Raw genomic sequence first — 17,285 nt, 5'->3', positions numbered from 1 at the left:
ATAAGCGCATCTTTTATTTCCAAATCCTCCCTCTCCCCGCCAGGTTCCACAGCTCAGGAAATACCCCCCACCCCGCAACAGCCGTACAGACTGGGCCGTTAACCTTGACCCTTCTGCTCCAGTGCCCCCACCTCTGCTCCAGGCGGTTGGCGTTCTCCCGTGGCCACTTTTGTCCCCCTGAATCCCCAGTTCATTCTCAACACTGCAGGAGTGATCCCTTTCAAAGTGTGTCTTGTGCCCAGATGGGAGCCTTCTGGTGGCTTCCTGGCGCATTTGGGAGGCCTCTGTGATCTGGCTGTCAGGAAGCTTCCCGTTTCTCTCCAGCTCTAGTGTCTTGAAGGCACTCTGCTCGCTGGTCTCTGTTTCCGTGAATTCCCCGGTTATGCTTCACGTCTCAGCTTAGCTGTCCCTCCCTCCCAGAAGCTCTCTGGGACGCCCCCTCCCCAGCTGCTTTGCCAGCCCCCTGTACTTCCCCCAGCCCTGTTCACTCATCTTCCCCAGCAGTCTGAGCCTTTGGAGGCAGGGACTTTAAGCTCTCCGGATATTTCAAATGAGGGCCAAGCGATAGGTAGGTGAAGGGTCACGGGAACACCACAGAAGGAGGGACGCAGTTGGCCTAGGAATGCTTTTCAGAAGCAGAGGTGCCTGAGGGGTGATCTGAAGGATGAGTGGGCGTTTGCTAGGTCAAGAAGGTACAGAAGGTTGTTGCAGGTGATGGGAGCAGGGCTGGAGGTGTGAGAGCTGATGTGCTTTTTTTTTTAATAATAGATTTATTTATTTTAATTCTTATTGGGGTGTAGTTGATTTACAATGTTGTGTTAGTTTCAGGCGTACAGCAAAGTGAATCTGTTATACATACATATATCCATTCTTTTTTAGATTCTTTTCCCATGTAGGTCATTACAGAGTATTTAGAAGAATTCTCTGTGTATACGTTAGGTTCTTATTACTTATCTATTTTGCATATAGTAGTGTGTATGTGTCAATCCCAGTCTTTCAATTTATCCCTCCCCCTTACCCCTCGAGAGCTGATGATTTCCTTGGAGACGGTGAGGGTCCACTACAGCTGGCGTGTAGGATAATCCAATGGTTACACCTGAGGAAGGTGTCATCCCAGTGGAGTCCCTTCAGGTGCCCTTGCAGGGAAGGCCATGGAGGGAGCAGCAGTGGGAGTGGCTCCAGGCGTAGGGGGAAAAGGGCAGGCTGAACGTGTGGCCTCTCCTGGCTGGAGTCCAGGGGAGCAGACTGGGCTGGTCGGAGCTGGGTGCTGGGATGTTTGGACTTTATTCCCGCTGGCTGAGGATTTGGAACTTTACCCTGAATGTGGGGAGCCAAGTAGGGTGTAGAAGCGAGCGGGAGAGCACCTGGGCCAGCCCTTCCCAGGACAGAACCCTGTGTGTGGTTCTTGGTGGCGCCCCGGTAAGGCCAGCTCTCCACGGGGCGGGAGGCTGCTTGCTCACAGGTCGAAGCTCATTCCCGACCATTCTGTGACCCTGGGCGAGAGATTGGACCCCCTGTCCAGTTGCTGTAAGTTGTGCACATACAGCCCATGTGGGGCCTGTTACTCGGCAGATCTGAACACAGTGGTGTTCTCCCTGCCTGCCCCCTCCGCCCGCCTGCCCCTTCACCCCTCCACTGCCCCCTCCGCCTGCCCCTTCACCGCTCCACTGCCCCCTCCGCCTGCCCCTTCGCCCCTCCACTGCCCCCCTCCGCCTGCCCCTTCACCCCTCCACTGCCCCCTCCGCCTGCCCCTTTACCCCTCCACTGCCCACTCCGCCTGCCCCTTCACCCCTCCACTGCCCCCCTCCGCCTGCCCCTTCACCCTTCCACTGCCCCCTCCGCCTGCACATCTTTTTCTAAGCTTCCCAGGTCCTAATTAGCCCCTTCTAGAATTCACCAAGTCCTAGGAAGACTGCTCCCTGTCTGGACCCCTTAGCTTCTTTCAAAGTCCCGTGACATGGATGCTTTCACTGTCATCTTGAAGCATAGTTTCCCTAGGAGTTCCTGAGCTCGATATGATTGTGGCGCATCGGGAGGTAGCCTGTCCTCGGTAGCCCCAGCTGTTTCTCGTCCTCCAAACTGGGATGGGCTATGCTGGAACGGGGGGCACTCACAGCCCTGGGCCCTTTGGAGGAACTTCTCCTAGCCCTTTAACTCCCCGGGGAGGAGACCGTATTCACGGCGAGACTGTGTTCTCGGGTGTTTGATACAAGCCCAGGCTTATTTCTTAACAGAAAGCCAGTTGTGCACATTGTGAGGGGAGAGCTGTGAAGTGTGCCCTTGTGCTTCTCAGTGACTTTTTAAAAACAAATGCTTTTAGTCATTCCCAATTTATACAACCGACAGTTTTCACCAGCAACTCGGATCCCATAGACCAGGGGTCAGCAAACATTTTCCAAAGGGCCAGACAGTATTTGTGGCTTTTCAGGACACATAGCCTCTGTTGTAACTCCCAGGCTCCGCAGAGAGCAGCATATGCCGTACCCTATGTTCAGCAACCAGGCAGACATGTTACGATAAAACTTTATTGACAAACACAGAAGGTGGGCCGGATTCAGCCTGGGGGTTGAGGGATCACAGAACCCCTGCAGTGGCCCAAGGTGGGGGGCAGGGCAGGGCTGACCTGGGGTGGGGGCACAGGGCTGGGCACTGTACTTGGGGACAGCCTGGTGGGGAGAACCCGGAAGAGGGGGCTTCTCATCCTGCCTCTGGTCGAGGGAACGAGGTTGGCCAGGCAGGGGTGGGTGGGGAGGTCACCACACTTCCCTCCCTCGAGCGCTGGTGGCAGTGCCCACGTGCCCTGCAAACATGGCCTCACTGAGCACACCCCGCAGCCCATTCGGCTGTCGGCACCTCGCTCCAGGCGACAAACCAAAGCGCTGGGCAGGGGCAGTGGGGGCCCCGGTTCCTCTCCACACCGCCAGCGGATGTGGATCAGTGGGGAGAAGCTCCTGGAGTGGCTGGGCCCCATTACACATTCACAGAGGGCCTGGCCTTCCGAGCTGGTCTGTGCCCCAGGCCTGCTGTTGGGGCCACGGCCCCTCGGGACCCCAGCTGAGTCGGAGCACCGCCGCCTGCACCTTGGGAAGGCCAGATGGGGGTGGGGATCTGTCCCCGCACAGACAGGCTACTGCCTGTTGTCACCGAGGGGTGCAGTCTCTGTCTCAGCCTCCAGGTGGTACAGAGGGATGGCCCCAGGAGCCGGAGTGTGCAGAGTTGGGGTCCAGTTGGACCTCTCCAGCTCCAAGAAGCCAAGGGGCTGGGGTGGGCCCAGGCCCCTGTGGGCGTGGCGTGGCCGGGCTCCCTGCTCAAGGCTCTGTCTGGGACCCGTCCTCCCTCACAGGTCCCACAGCCCCAGGGAGCAGCCCAGACCAGGGCCAGACAGCGTGAGACCCGCTGGGGCTGAGGTCCTCGCGGGGGCTCCGTAGCCGAGCCCGGCCTATAGGAGGAAGCAGCCCCGGCAGGGACGCAGCGGTCCAGGCGGGAGGGGACGAGCAGGCAGTGGGGACGCTCGTGTGCGATACTGGTTTCTCATGTAGGTAAAGCCGCTCCCAGGTCCTGACCACCCCGCTGCCCTCAGCGGAGGGGCTGGAGCTCCAAGGACTCGGGGGCCTGCGCCTCTACCTCACTCTGGATTCACACTCGGAGCAAAGGCCCCGGTGGCCCGTGTGCCCAGCCCGCCCTGTCCTCCGCAGTCAGCCGGCTGCCCTCGACCTTGCTCCATGTCAGAGCGGGCGGGGTCCACGTGGGCTCTGTGGGACCCTCCACAAGCAGCCTGCTGCCTGGCGGGCCTGGGCAGGAGGAACTTGAGGCCTTGTCGTCCTCCTGGGAGTAGTGGGCCAGGAAGCCGGGCACTTCTGCTGCCCGTGCCCATCGGGAGCGCTGCTGTACTTGCTCGGGACGTGCTGGGGAGGAGGTTCTGTCAGCTGCCTGGGCCCTGCTGGGGTCGTGGGGACGCCACCTGTCATGAAGGGCCCCCTGCCCAGAGCAGCCCTGCCTCTCGCACCGTCCACTTGCCACGTGTTTGGGCAGGGAAGGTCAAGGTTCTGACCCAGGGGTTCCCACCAGCCTGTGGCCCAGCAGGTGCTGGTCACGTGACCCGGGCTCCGCCGCCCCATTTCTGCCCTGAGCCTGCTGGCCTCGCTGGGTGGGGGCCTGTCGGGGAGCCTGGAACCTGCTGGGCCACCGCTGACTCCCCATCCCCTTCTTGCCTTATGGCAGTGGCGTGGGGCTCTCGTTCTCCCTGTAGTCCCAGGAGGACTCCCCCATTCCTGCCACTGGAGCCACAGGGAGGGGACCTGACACAGCCACTGTCAGCGCCCAGGTCTCCCTGAGGAGGCTCGGCCCTGCCCTCCTCATCGTGTCCCCCCCTAAGATGTGACAGTCGTATCCCATCTGTGCTGTCGGAGCGAGGGACCACCCAAGCCAGGTCGTGCCGTGGGCCGGCCCTGTGTCGGCTCTCTGACTGCTGCCCCCTGTCCAGGTGGCCTGTGAGTACGGCATGGTACACGTGGTGTCCGAGACTGGGGGCTCCAAAGGCAAAGACTACTGCATCCTCTACAACCCGCAGTGGGCCCACCTGCCGCTCGACCTCAGCAAAGCAGTGAGTACCGGCCAGCGCGGGAGCCCCCTCCCAACGCAGGCTCTTGTCTGTCTTGCTTGCTGCCCTCCCTCCACTCCTCCCCTGGGTCTCCCGAGGGCCTCTGGAGGACGGGTCTTGCAGAGAGCCATTGAGGACGGAGGAAGGGCCTGTGCCCGGCATCGTCTTTGGGGTAGCCTGGATGCTCTGCTCTCTGCTCTGGCCTCACTCCTCCCAGAGGGACTCAGGGTGCCCAGTTCCTGGCTTGGCGGGTGGAACGAAGGCCAGCACTCCTGCCCGCACCTTGTGCTGTTTGTGACGGGCTCGAGAGAGGCGGGTAGGGTTCCTGAGCACACGCCGCCCTGTACCCCTCTCGTCTGCCTTGTGCTCGGGGTGGGTGTGCACACACGCTTGTGCACGTGCGTGTGTGTGCGCGCGCGTGTGTGGGGCTGAGACCATGTGGGCTTGAGGTGAGGCTGCGTAGGGGCGGTGGTTGCCGCAGTGGCCTCCGCCGACCTGTCTCCCCGAGGATGCTGCGCGCCCTGGCTCCCCTGGAGCGTCTCACGTGAAGGCCGCCCTCCTGCAGTCTCTTCTGCAGGTGCGGGACTGGACGACCTCCGTGCTCTGCTCTCCGGCCGACCTCCCTGCCAAAGGCTTCAGTAACCAGATCCCCCTGGTGGCGCGGGGGAACTGCACCTTCTACGAGAAAGTGCGGCTGGCCCAGGGCAGCGGGGCGCGCGGGCTGCTCATCATCAGCAAGGAGACGCTGGTGCGGCCGCCGGGCCCCTCCTGGGCAGCCGGGGGCCCTGGGGGGCGGGGGTTTCCTACTTGTGGCCTTGGAGGGGCCCTGTCCCAGGGCGGTGCTGGGCTCTGACAAGGCCTGGGGCGGAGCTCTGGGCCGCTGCCTGAGGAGCAGGTGGTGTGGGCCACAGTGCCACCCTCTCCCTCAGGCCCTTCAGGGCAGACCAGCGTCACCCAAGCCCAGGGTTGAGAGGGAAGGGGAGCTTGCACTCCCCCAGACAGAGGGAGGGGCCGAGCCTGCAGGCCTGCCCTCAAGGCAGTGTGACCCTCCCACCTGACACACACACACACACACACACACACACACACACACACACACACACACACACACACACACACACACACACACACACACACACACACACACACACACACCTCCTCCGTCCCCTCCCCCTCGGGGAGAGCTGCCCCGCCCTGGGTGGGCCTTGCTAAGCCATCCAGCCGCCCTCTCCCCCTCTCCCCCAGGTCCCCCCAGGAGGCAACAAGACGCAGTACGACGAGATCGGCATTCCCGTGGCCCTGCTCAGCTACAAAGACATGCTGGACATTTTCGAGGTAGGCTCGTCCCCCGCCCTGTCTGCAGCTGGGCCCAGTGCCTGAGGAGACGGTGTGCCCGCAGTGCTGTGAACGTCAGGAATGGAGACCCCAGCCCTCCCCCATGCCAGAGACCCTGCGTGTCACCCCCTGCTCAGGCCTGCCCGGCCCCTCACCCGGCCTGGCCCTGTCTGACCAGAGGCTGGTGCGTCTTTGATTTGGGGAGCCGGGTCCCGTGCAGGCGAGCTGCAGCACACAGTGACATGGGGATAGCCAGGTTCCCCACTGCAGGCTTCGCGTCTCCCCCAAGGGACCCACCGTCCGTCTCCGGGCCGCTTCCCAGGCCACGTCCACCCTTGTTCACTCATGCTTGTCTGGGGGCTGGGTCTGTGTTCCCACACACGCGCGGTCCTGTCACCCACCTTGTGTGAAGCTCATCCTGGCAGAGCCCGCTTCTCTGGGGTCAGGAGTAGCGGGTGAGGGCGTGGGGTGAGGCGGGATCTCCCGGCCCCCGGCTCCTCGAGTGGGCCAGCCTCGGCCCTCTGGGTGGCGAGGGGACGGGTGGGCCCCCCCGACCTTAGCTCTCTTGTGTTCCCTGAGGCAGACTTTCGGCCGGGTGGTACGGGCAGCACTGTACGCCCCCAAGGAGCCCATGCTGGACTATAACATGGTCATCATCTTCATCATGGCTGTGGGCACCGTTGCCCTCGGGGGCTACTGGGCCGGGAGCCGGGACGTGAGGAAGTGAGTGGCCCGCGCGTGTGCGTGCGTCCCGGATGGGCGGCCGTAATGCTGGGCAAGTAACCACGAGAGTCCGCATGCCCAGAAGCCTTCTGGAAAACAGCTGCTGTAAACACCCAGGAGACCCGTTGAAAGCCCCGAGGGCCCCGCTCCCCACGATTCTGTCCTGCCCTCAGGGTTCCCGGCCCGGGCCCAGCCTGGCGGGGGCATCCACGGGAGACCTCGCCCCGGCCGTCCAGGGAAGGGCGGTGGTGGGGTTGGTACAGGGCCAGGGTCCAGGGTGGCCCCCATGCGGCCACCACAGCTGGGCCCTGGGGACCGGAGCCCCACCTCCGGCAGGACTGGCTCCGTCGGGGGGGACCCCAGGTACACATGGTGGGTGGGGATGGGGGACTGGCCGACGGGGCAGGTGACGGTGGTCACCTCCGGGCAAGCTGTCCCTCAGCCTGTCCAGACCCCTTGTGTCAGGCTGCCCCTGCCTGTCCTTCCTCATGTCTGTGGCCCTCGGCCCCCGGGAGCGGTGCCGGCCGGTAGGGCGTCCCCCAGCCCGTTCTTGTCTTTCAAGGAGGTACATGAAACACAAGCGGGACGACGGGCCCGAGAAGCACGAGGACGAGGCTGTGGACGTGACGCCCGTCATGATCTGCGTGTTTGTGGTCATGTGCTGCTCCATGCTGGTGCTGCTCTACCACTTCTACGACCAGCTCGGTGGGTGCCCGGCCCCGGCTCTCAGGGCGGCGGGGGAGGGGGGAGTCCAGGGGCCTCACCAGGAGGGGCCTGGGGCTACCCCTTCCTTCCCTTGGGGCGGTCACCCTGCCAGGGAGTGCGGCACAGAGCCGTCCTTCAGGCTCCCCTCACCGCCTGCCCCGCCCCGCAGTCTACGTCATCATCGGCATCTTCTGCCTGGCCTCCTCCACGGGCCTCTACAGCTGCCTGTCGCCGCTCCTCCAGAGGCTGCCGTTCTGCAGATGCAGGTGAGCCCCCGGGCGACCCCCACCTGGCCCTGCTCGCGGGGGTCCCCCTCTGCTGCCTTGTGGCCCGTCCGCTCCCACCTCCCGTTACCCGGCCCCCGGAGGCTCCACAGCTTTGCTGAGGCCGAGGACCCTTGCCCTCCGGAGCCCTCGGTCAGTCTGGCACGGTGCAGGCATTACAGCAGGTGCCCACTCCGTGCTGGCTGGGGGCTCACGGGCCCCACCTCCAGCCCCTGGGTGGGCCTCCCGTTCTGGCTCAGGGCCTGTGGGATCCCTCGGGGGACGTCGGCTGGGGGCAGCAGGCGGGCGGCGCTGCTGATCCAGGCTCCGAAGGTTCTCTGCGGTCAGGGGTCTGGTCTGCTTGTCGTGGAGCAGGTGGGAAACGGAAGGGTTTAGACAAGGTCCGACGGGGTCAGGAAGCTTGGCTCAGGGGGCTTGGGGGAGGGCCTGGAGCAGGGAGGGCTGTGCGAGAGGGGTCACAGCACCCGACGAGGGCTCCTGCGGGTGGGGTCGGCTTAGCGACTGGCTGAGGTCCGGTCGCTTCCCCCAAGGCCCTGCCCCTGCCCACTCTGCCCTGCCCTGCCCTGCCCTTGGGAGCCTCCCTTCTAGAAATAAAAGGTGAGGGATGGTGAGTTTAACAGATAAGGTAAAGTAGAGGAAGGGACAGGGCCAGGGGTGGCCCTTGGGAGCAGAGCCCGGCGGACAGAAGGAGGACAGATGGGGAGGCCACGGGCTTTTGGGCAGGAGTTGAGCTGACCCTCCGGGTGCTGGGCAGAGGCAGGGCTGTGAGGGTCAGAGGCCGCTGACCTCCCCACCTGCCTGCGTGCCCTCAGGGTCCCTGACAACAGCCTGCCCTACTTCCACAAGCGCCCTCAGGTCCGCATGCTGCTCCTGGCGCTGCTGTGCGTGGCCGTCAGTGTGGTGTGGGGCGTCTTCCGGAACGAGGACCAGTGAGTGCAGTCCTGGAGGCCCTGCTGGGGGTGGGTGCAGCTGTCCTCGGGTGCTCTGACCTCCCTGCGACTCCCCGAGCCCTCCGCTCGGGGCGCCTGGAGCTGGGCCAGCTCCCGGTTATGAAAGGCTCTCCTGTCAGTGCTCTGGACGCAGTGGCCGCACGCCGTCCAGGCCTGGCCCTGTCTGCCCTGTGGCTTGTCCGGTGCCCCGGTATCTGCGATCGCAATCTGGGCGTGAGATGCCGCCGGCACTGCTGCCCGGGCGCCGAGCCGTGTGCTCCGGGGCAGCCTGGACGTGGCCTGGCGCCGCTCGGCCGCTGCTCCGTTGTGGTGCCCACCCGCCTGCTCAGCTAGCTCTGCTTCTCCCAACACCCCCCCCCCCCCGCCGGGGGGCCTCCCCCGCGAGGCAGCGCGCCACCGCCTGCCGTCACTGACACCATCTGGCGCTCTCTCTGAGCTTCTCCCGGGGCAGTTAAACGCTCTTGGCTGTGCTGCTGTTTGGAGCTATAACAGATTTAACTGGCAGAAGGAAAGCATGAAAATATTTTGAGTCCTTTGTACACAAAGAGAATAGGGACGCTCACGGTTAAATCCAAGCCAGGAGGCTTGCTCCTTCGCATAAAAGTAGAACAGGCCATGGCTTCCGCCATGTCTGGGCGCCCATGTGGCCTTGGTGAACCTTCTCTGTTCTCACCAGCGCCCTGGCCCAGAGAGGTTCTCATCGTGCGCTCAGATGAAGCTCTGATGAGTAACTTGAGGGGCAGGGAGGACGGGGCCGGCTGTGGGGCCATTTCCAGCGGGGAGCCTCATCACACGCGGGCTTCATCACACAACTTTGACTTCCCAATTCGGAAGTGGCCCCGCAAGGGTGGCGCCCTGCTTCCCAGGACTCCAGATGATGTCCTCAGGGCCCCAAGTCCCTATTTCCTCAGAGAGTGTGGGGCATTTGGCTGGGTGGGTACAAGTTTTGCTTTTCTAAATTTTTTTTTTTTTTTCGTGGTACGCGGGCCTCTCACTGTTGTGACCTCTCCAGTTGCGGAGCACAGGCTCTGGACGTGCAGGCTCAGCGTCCATGGCTCATGGGCTTAGCCGCTCCGCGGCATGTGGGATCTTCCAGGACTGGGGCACGAACCCGCGTCCCCTGCATCAGCAGGCAGACTCTCAACCACTGCGCCACCAGGGAAGCCCTGCTTTTCTAAATTTTTTAAAAGATATTTTTGAGGGACTTCCCTGGCGGTCCAGTGGTTAGGACTCCACGCTGTCACTGCCGAGGGCCCAGGTTCCATCTCTAGTAGGGGAGCTCGGATCCCACAAGCCCCGCGGCACGGCCAAGAAAAAAAAAAAATTTTTTTTTTAAAGAAATTTGAATCCGCTGGATACATGGTCCCCCTCGCCCTGCACCCCCTGCCCCGGGCTGTGATCTGGGTGGGAGAGCCGCTGCTGCAGAGGGACAGAGGCCCTGGCACGCGCCTGCATTTCTCTGGCCGTGGCGTCAGGGTTGGGGGATCGGTTCACCCCCTGCTGCTACCAGCCATTGCTGCCCCTCCTGTCCCCCCACGGGCCTCAGGACGTCGGCTGCTGCCTTTGTCTGCATAAGGGCCTCCGCGGCTCGTCTGGGCTCGTCTGGGCGGCTTGGACTTGGCGCTGAGGCTTCCAGGGCGGGGGAGGGGCCTGGCAGGCGGAGGTTCTTGGTGGAGGCCCCGCCCAAGGGTGGCTGCGCTGCCTTCCAGGTGGGCTTGGATCCTTCAGGACGCGCTGGGCATTGCCTTCTGCCTCTACACCTTGAAAACCATCCGCCTCCCCACGTTCAAGGTGAGGGCCCCTCGGGGTGGTGGGGGCGCTCTGCGGACGAGGGGATGGGGTCTCTTGGGGTCAGCCCCGTGCCCGCCAGCCGTGCAGCCCTGCCCAGGGCCTTCCACTCTGAGCCTGGCCCTGTGTGGGCCGTGTGGTCTTGGCTCATCCATCCCTCTGGCCACCCTCCTGGGGACGGGGCTTAAGGATCAGTGCAGAGTTGTCTCACAGCGTGGCGGCAGCGTCTGTGACCGCTGGCCGAGGGAACACCTGGGCGGGCGCGCGGAGCAGGGCCGCCTCCTTGCTGGTGAGGTGAACAGAGGAGGGAAAACCAGGTGAAACCAAGGGGGCAGAAGCACAGGGCTCGGGCCGGGACTCTGGGCCAAGGCCCAACCCCAGCAGGAGGAACCTAGAAACACACAGGCAAACGTGAAGCCGGGCGTCACCTGCCCAGACCCGTGGCTGGCTGGTTGCGGCTGTGTCTCTCTCAAGCGTCCCATCAGAAAGTCGCCCTCCCTGAGCCTCCGGCCTGACATTGCCTCCAGGGCACCGAAGGTCAGGCTGCCCGTGCTCAGACTTTGTCCTAAAGGCTTCGTCCCCACAGGGAAACTCTGAGCCTTGGGAGAGGCAGGGACACGTCCGGGAGCGTCTGTGCGTCTGGGACCCTGGGCAGGGTGGGGTGGAGGGCAGGGCCGGTGGAGGTCCCCGAGCACAGCCCTCAGGACGCCCCATTCCCAGGCCTGCACGCTGCTGCTGCTGGTGCTGTTCATCTACGACGTGTTCTTCGTGTTCATCACGCCCTTCCTGACCAAGGTGGGCTCTGGGCCCCGCCCCACCCCCCCCCCGCCCTGGCCCCCGCGTTCCCCCGTCTGACGCAGTCCCCCTTCTCTTAGAGTGGGAACAGCATCATGGTGGAGGTGGCAACCGGGCCGTCAGACTCGGCCACCCACGAGAAGGTATGTGGTGCCCGCGGCCGAGGTGCTGAGCAAGCAGAGTGAGCGCGGGCTGGCGGGTCCTGGACACGCTGCCCCCTCTCCCCAGCTCCCCATGGTGCTGAAGGTGCCCAGACTCAACGCCTCGCCGCTGGCCCTGTGTGACCGGCCCTTCTCCCTCCTGGGCTTCGGGGACATCCTGGTCCCAGGTACTGGGGCCGGGCTTTGGCGGCCCGGGTGCCCTTGGGGGTGTCAGGCCACAGGGGCTGGTGGGCAGAGGCAGAGCTGAGCCAGTGGGGCCTGGGGGCCAGGGAGGTGGTCCCCCGAAGGCGTTGTCCCAGCCGTACTGCCCCCAGGGTCCCCTTCCGGGCCCCTCCCCCCACCAGGCGGCCTCTGAGCTGGGGTTTGCGCTCGCTGGAGGTCTGGTTACCTGCCAGGAGTCGAGGGTGGCGCCGGGCCAGCTCCCTCCTGAGCTGGGAGGAACGCACGGTGCCTCCGGGGGAACCCCCGGTGCCTGGCTGGGGCTGCGGCCCGGCCTCTGCCCATGGCCTCTCTCCCACAGGGCTGCTCGTGGCCTACTGCCACCGCTTCGACATCCAGGTGCAGTCCTCCAGGGTCTACTTCGTGGCCTGCACCATCGGTAAGCCCGCTGCCCCGGGGGCTCGGCTGTGCCCCGTCCTCTGCCGCGGGGTGGTAGGGGACAGGCCTGTGCCCGCGTCACAGGCCTCCTTGTCACTTTCCACGGTGGTCGTTGTTTCTCTTTTCTTTGGTCTTGTCTTTCTCTTTTTTCCTTTGTCTTCTGTTTCCTTTGTTACTAAAGCCATTTACACCAAAGGGATGTTTTCTCATTTTCTGTTGAGTCCAATCATTTCTAAAAATGTCCAAACCAGTTCTCTTGTCCTGCTGGGTCAGCTCTTCAGGACGAGCAGGGGTGCAGAGCGCACAGGCCCCACCAGCTGACACGGGTGAGGGCAGGCCCCGCCATGGCCCCCAGCAGTGCCAGGCGGACGCAGGCTGGCCTTCCCGGCGTACTTTGGGCCGTTGGCGTCCGGGTTCCTGAAGGCCCAGACAAGTGCTCCCCGCCTCTGCCCCCTGGGTTCACACTCCATGATTAGCTCGTCCAGATGCGCCTGCAGAGCTTTTCTCCGTGTGAACCACAGTTTGTCAAATTGTTCTGTAGTTCCCGTCACTGAAATCCTGTAGTTGGCTCGGTTGAATCACTTCTTTAGGACAGGTGGCTAGTCCACAGCCGATAAGCGGGAACTCTCCCTGCACAAGCCTATCGCTTGGAAACATGGAGGTAAGGGGCAGGGCAGGCAGCCCGAGCAGACGCAGGTGCTGGAGACGGGGCTTTTTGCCTCGGAGGGGATGTGCCAGTAAATGGTGTCTTTCTTTGTAACTCTTCACCTGGGAGTAATTGCACGTGTACGGCTGCAAGGTTAGTACAGTGAGCCCCACGCCGCTGCACTCAGGCCGACCCCTCTAACTCCTCGTGTGTGCTGTGTTGTATGTCCTGTGCTCTACGTGCGCGGGGGTCTTTATACGTTGGACTCACATCCCTAAATAACACACGCTGTTTTATGCTGAACGGGGAGCAGGAAATGCGGACGCTTCTCACCCCTCAGTGCTTTCATGCGGTCACAACTCAGTTATGAAAGGTCTGATTTCCTAATTCTGTACCTACGTTACTTCAGTTCAAATTATTTTTCTAACTAGAGGCTTACAAAAATGAGCTATTGGGGCACCTCTGCGGCTCCTCCAGCCGCTCCCGGGACGCCAGGCCTTCCCATGGCGGCCGCCCGCTTCCGCTCCCCAGTCTGGCGGCTGGGCCCTCGTTCCCTCCTCTTTCCCTGCTGACCCCTGTGTGCACTCTCGCCTGCCAGCGTCCAGGAAGGTGTGGGTGGGGAGGACCCGCTGGCCACGGCCCTGGCGCGAGCTCTGCCTCTCCTGCCCCTGTGAGCAGTGGGTGGTGAGCTTGGGACCGGCCAGGGTAACGTGCTGCCTGTCTCTGCTTCCACAGCCTACGGCATCGGTCTCCTGGTGACGTTCATGGCGCTGGCCCTCATGCAGCGCGGCCAGCCTGCCCTCCTCTACCTGGTGCCCTGCACGCTCGTCACCAGCTGCGCCCTGGCGCTCTGGCGCAGGGAGCTGGGCATGTTCTGGACAGGCAGCGGCTTTGCGGTGAATACCAGTTTGCTATGAATGTCTGCGAGAAATAATAGCCTAATAAGCCCTAACTAGAGTTAAAGTTGAGTAAGACCTCCTAGCGCTACAACTAAACCCCGCAGCCCGTGTCCTGTCTCTGGAAGGTTTTGCTTTGGGTGTGGTGCTCCCGTGGCTGCAGGGCGGGGAGGGGTACATGTGCTCGTGGTGTGGCTCGGGGTGATGCTGCTGCCCTGCTGCTAACCCTAACCCATTTGGTTGGATTGGTTGGACTTGGGGTTCCAGCTGCTTCTGCCACGGGCAGGGGGCGGGCCGGGCCTTGTTCTTGTCTGAAACTGAAGAGGAAAGGGACAGAGGCCACTCCCCGTGCAGCGCAGGGTGACCGCTGTATCCCTGCAACTCAAGGGCATTCCGGGCCTGCGGGGTCTCTAGCGGGCCCTGTTAGGAGACCCGTCCTGCCCTGATGGGGGCTCTGAGCGCTTCCGGTGTGTGTGTAACTTGTTCGCATAGATGTGAACACGCTTTACATGTGGTGTGACTGTTGTGACCCGGTGAGTCGGGAAGGTTTCCTGGGCTCAGTGCCCCCGTCCCCAAAGGTCTCCCTCCCGGCGGGCCTTGGCTTTGCTACAGAGCGGGTGGATTGGTTCTGGAAGGTTCTGGAGGGAGAGCAGGCCAGAGAAGGCAGGGTGGGGCCCTCCTGGGGCCCTGATGCGGTGCTGGTGCCAGTTGGCGAGCGCGGCTCCTTCCTGGGTCCGGAGCGCCCCCGCGGCTCCACCAACCCGGGCCTCCTCCCTCCCTCAGAAGGACCTACCTCAGTCGCCGTGGGCGCCAGCCTCTGCCGACGGCCCGCAGCCCCAGGCGGACTCCGACGCAGCCCCCTCCCAGCAGCCTCCCGGCCAAGAAGCGGCCCCGTCCCCTCCGCCCGCGGAGCAGCCCCCAGAGTCGTCCGCGCCCGAGGAGAGCGGGGCCGGCGCGCCCCCCCAGAAGCCCGAGAGTCCGGCAGGCCTCGCCCCCGGCCCCTCGGCCTAGGGGAGGGCGCAGACTCGGCCCCCGCGCCCAGGGACTGGACCCGCGCGGCCCCCAACTTGGTGCTCTGGCCTGGCCGATGCGCACGTCCTGCTCCAGCCCGGCCACACCCCGGACCCCAGCCCTGCTCCGAGCTCGCGTGGCTGCCAAGCCCCCGGCCGGCTGAGGCCAACCCCGCGCGCGCCCCGCTTCCTGCGGCGGTGGTGCCCCGGGAAGGGCGGGGCCGTCACTTCCGCCGTTGGCCGCGGACACGCCCAGTTTGGTGCTTGCCCTGCTGCTGCTTCCCTTCGGGTCCGGGCCGGGAGAGGGCGGGTCTCTGGCTCCTGGTGGAGGGGCGCCTTTGCTCAGCAGGGCCCCCAGGGGTTTGGACTGGACGCCACCGCAGCCTTGGGGGCCCGTGGTGAGCGCCGAGCCCTGCGCCCGGCCCTTCCATCGCCCGGAAGCGCCCAGCGCCTGTGGTCCAGCTCCTCCAAGTTTGAATAAACGGCCACGACTTTTTGAAATTCTGGTAGTGTCGCCTCTTGGGGTGCGAGCCCTTCGGACTGCCTCTCTCGGGGGCGGGGCTGGTGCCAGGCCGGTGGCCCCATCTTGCCTTTCAGCTCAAGGGAACTCGGCTCCCACCCTCGCCACAGGCACCCGCACGCTCTCAGCACCCTATCCAGTGCACGCACCTCGGCCTCCAACTCCAGCACGGGGGACGGGGAGCTTGTGGAATGCGGGAGGATATTCTGGAACTGGCGTTATGTCTTCTACCTCACGGACAGGGTTCTCTGAACCTCACGACGGAGATGCCGCCGGCCCCCGTGTCACCACCTGGCGACAGAGCCGGCGCCCGGACAGGCACCCGGGGCTGCTGATCGCCAGGGCCCCGGCCCGCTCCCCCCCCCCAACACCCCGTCCGCGCCGCACGCCGGCTCTGTGTCCCTCTGCGCGCTGCTGCGCTGCACACAGCAGGCGGGGGCGACCACGGTCCATTCCACACAATACCAGCGCCAGCCAGACTCACAGCCTCTCAGCCACGCCTCTCGAGGAAGAAACGATGTTTATTCCTAAAAAAAAACAGACGGCGTCTCCCACCTGCTTCTGTGTGTTTCTCAAAAGAACAGGTGATCCGGTGGGAGGGCGGGGCTGGAGCAGCTGGACCTGCCCAGCCCCACGGGAGCCCCTGGCCTTAGAGGCCGGGACCAGGGCGCAGCCACGGGGCAGCCTTGGGGGAAGGCCCGAGCGGACCTCCGCCCTCCCTCTAGGGACTGCGCCTTCCTCTAAGCCATTTTGTACGTCGGTAAAGAGCGCGGAATCTCTTTTTTCTGTTTTGTTGGTTTGACAAACGTCAAAGAAATCAAAGGAGGATGTTAGTTCCTGAAGTTTCAGTTTGCAGTTTTTGCCTTGCTTCTGTTTGAATCTTATAATTAAACACAGCTTTTGATACTTATGGCTGGGTCTTTGCCTTTTCTGTGCTGCAGTGAGCCGGGGCTGGGGGGCGGGGCTCGGGGGCGTTGTGGGGAAGCCCTCGGTGGGCCGGCCGGGCTGGGCCCGGTGGCCTTCAGCCTGCAGGAATTCCTGTGTGGATGGAGGTGTCCGGAGCACACCCGCAGCCTGTGGCCGCTGGTGCCGCCCAAGTGGGGTTTCAGCTTTGCCGCCTGTGGCTACTTGTCCTTACTCGCCTGGGGTCCTCGTGAGGGGAGGGGAGGGTAGCGGAGCCTGCTGTTGGCTGTGTTTGGATACCGTTAGCTTGTCTGTGATGATCTAAGAACCACGGAGGGAGTCACCTGTAGCAGGGCCTGCGGACTTTCTGTAAAGAGCCAGATGGTCAATGTTTGGGCCTTTTTGGGGCCACATGGTCACTGTCACAACCGGTCAACCCAGCTGTGTAGCCGGAAGCATCAGACAACGTGTAAGCAGACAGGCGTGACTGTGGCCAAAAACTTGGTGGACACCAAAATGTGCATTGGTGTCATTTTCACAGGTCACAAAATACTCTCATTTACAACAATTCAAAAATGGAAAGCCCTTCCTTAGCAAACAGCTGAGCAAAAACAGGTGGTGGCCCCAGCCATCAGATCCCGGCCTGCAGGAGCGCAGGTGGTGAGGACTGCAGGCCGTGTGTGGGGCGGGGGCCCGTGTGCTGGCCTGTTTCAGCTTCACACACGGAGAGGTCGAGTCTCTGGGGCCAGCGCCTCCGGGCTCACGCCAGGCTGTGCCACTCGCCACATCACCATCAGCGTCTCGTGTTTGAGCTACAAACAGGACCAATGCTGTGAGCACAGTGATTTTTTTTTTTTTTTTTTAAAGAAGATGCTGGGGGGTAGGAGTTTATTTATTTATTTATTTTTGCTGTGTTGGGTCTTCGCTTCTGTGCGAGGGCTTTCTCTAGTTGTGGCAAGCAGGAGCCACTCTTCATCGCGGTGCGCGGGCCTCTCACTATCGCGGCCTCTCCTGTAGCGGAGCACAGGCTCCAGACGCGCAGGCTCAGTAGTTGTGGCTCATGGGCTTCCCAGGCCAGGGCTTGAACCCGTGTCCCCTGCATTAGCAGGCAGATTCTCAAACACTGCGCCACCAGGGAAGCCCCAGTGATTTTCTTTCACTAAGTAGACCAGATCTTATGCATTTCTCATTCATTCACCTGCTCATTCACTCACTGGTTCATTGCACGCCTGTGTGCCAGGCGTCGCTCAGGCCTGGGATGCCTGTGTGAGTCTGAGAAGGCAGCCCATCCGAGGGTCAGCACGGGAGAGGCCCCCGGCTCTGTCTTGGGGGGCAGGTAGCATGGAAGGTTGCTTGGAGGAGGTGTCTGTCC

The 17,285-nt window shown here is 63.3% G+C and overlaps 1 protein-coding gene across 9 annotated transcripts in view; it reads left to right on the top strand.

Moving 5' to 3' along the window:
* SPPL2B (signal peptide peptidase like 2B) overlaps positions 1–15,920 on the top strand; it is a 49,434-nt gene extending 33,514 nt beyond the window's left edge. For 6 of the 9 annotated variants that reach the window (XM_049708538.1, XM_049708537.1, XM_033416795.2 and 3 more), the window contains 13 exons: positions 4,484–4,603; positions 5,166–5,348; positions 5,846–5,935; positions 6,519–6,658; positions 7,221–7,363; positions 7,533–7,629; positions 8,460–8,576; positions 10,307–10,388; positions 11,106–11,180; positions 11,261–11,323; positions 11,409–11,508; positions 11,862–11,939; positions 14,264–15,920. In XM_049708538.1, the coding sequence (XP_049564495.1) occupies positions 4,484–4,603; positions 5,166–5,348; positions 5,846–5,935; positions 6,519–6,658; positions 7,221–7,363; positions 7,533–7,629; positions 8,460–8,576; positions 10,307–10,388; positions 11,106–11,180; positions 11,261–11,323; positions 11,409–11,508; positions 11,862–11,939; positions 14,264–14,892 (1,917 nt within the window). In that variant the 3' untranslated portion in view covers positions 14,893–15,920. The other 3 variants (XM_004285847.4, XM_033416797.2, XM_033416798.2) reach the window with 3 other exon arrangements.
* Positions 15,921–17,285: the final 1,365 nt, after the last annotated feature.

Source organism: Orcinus orca, chromosome 3, assembly GCF_937001465.1.
Source record: "Orcinus orca chromosome 3, mOrcOrc1.1, whole genome shotgun sequence".
NCBI classification, from domain to species: domain Eukaryota; kingdom Metazoa; phylum Chordata; class Mammalia; order Artiodactyla; family Delphinidae; genus Orcinus; species Orcinus orca.
The sequence above is the reverse complement of the archived record's forward strand: the minus strand, read 5'-3'. Positions and strand labels throughout refer to the sequence as shown.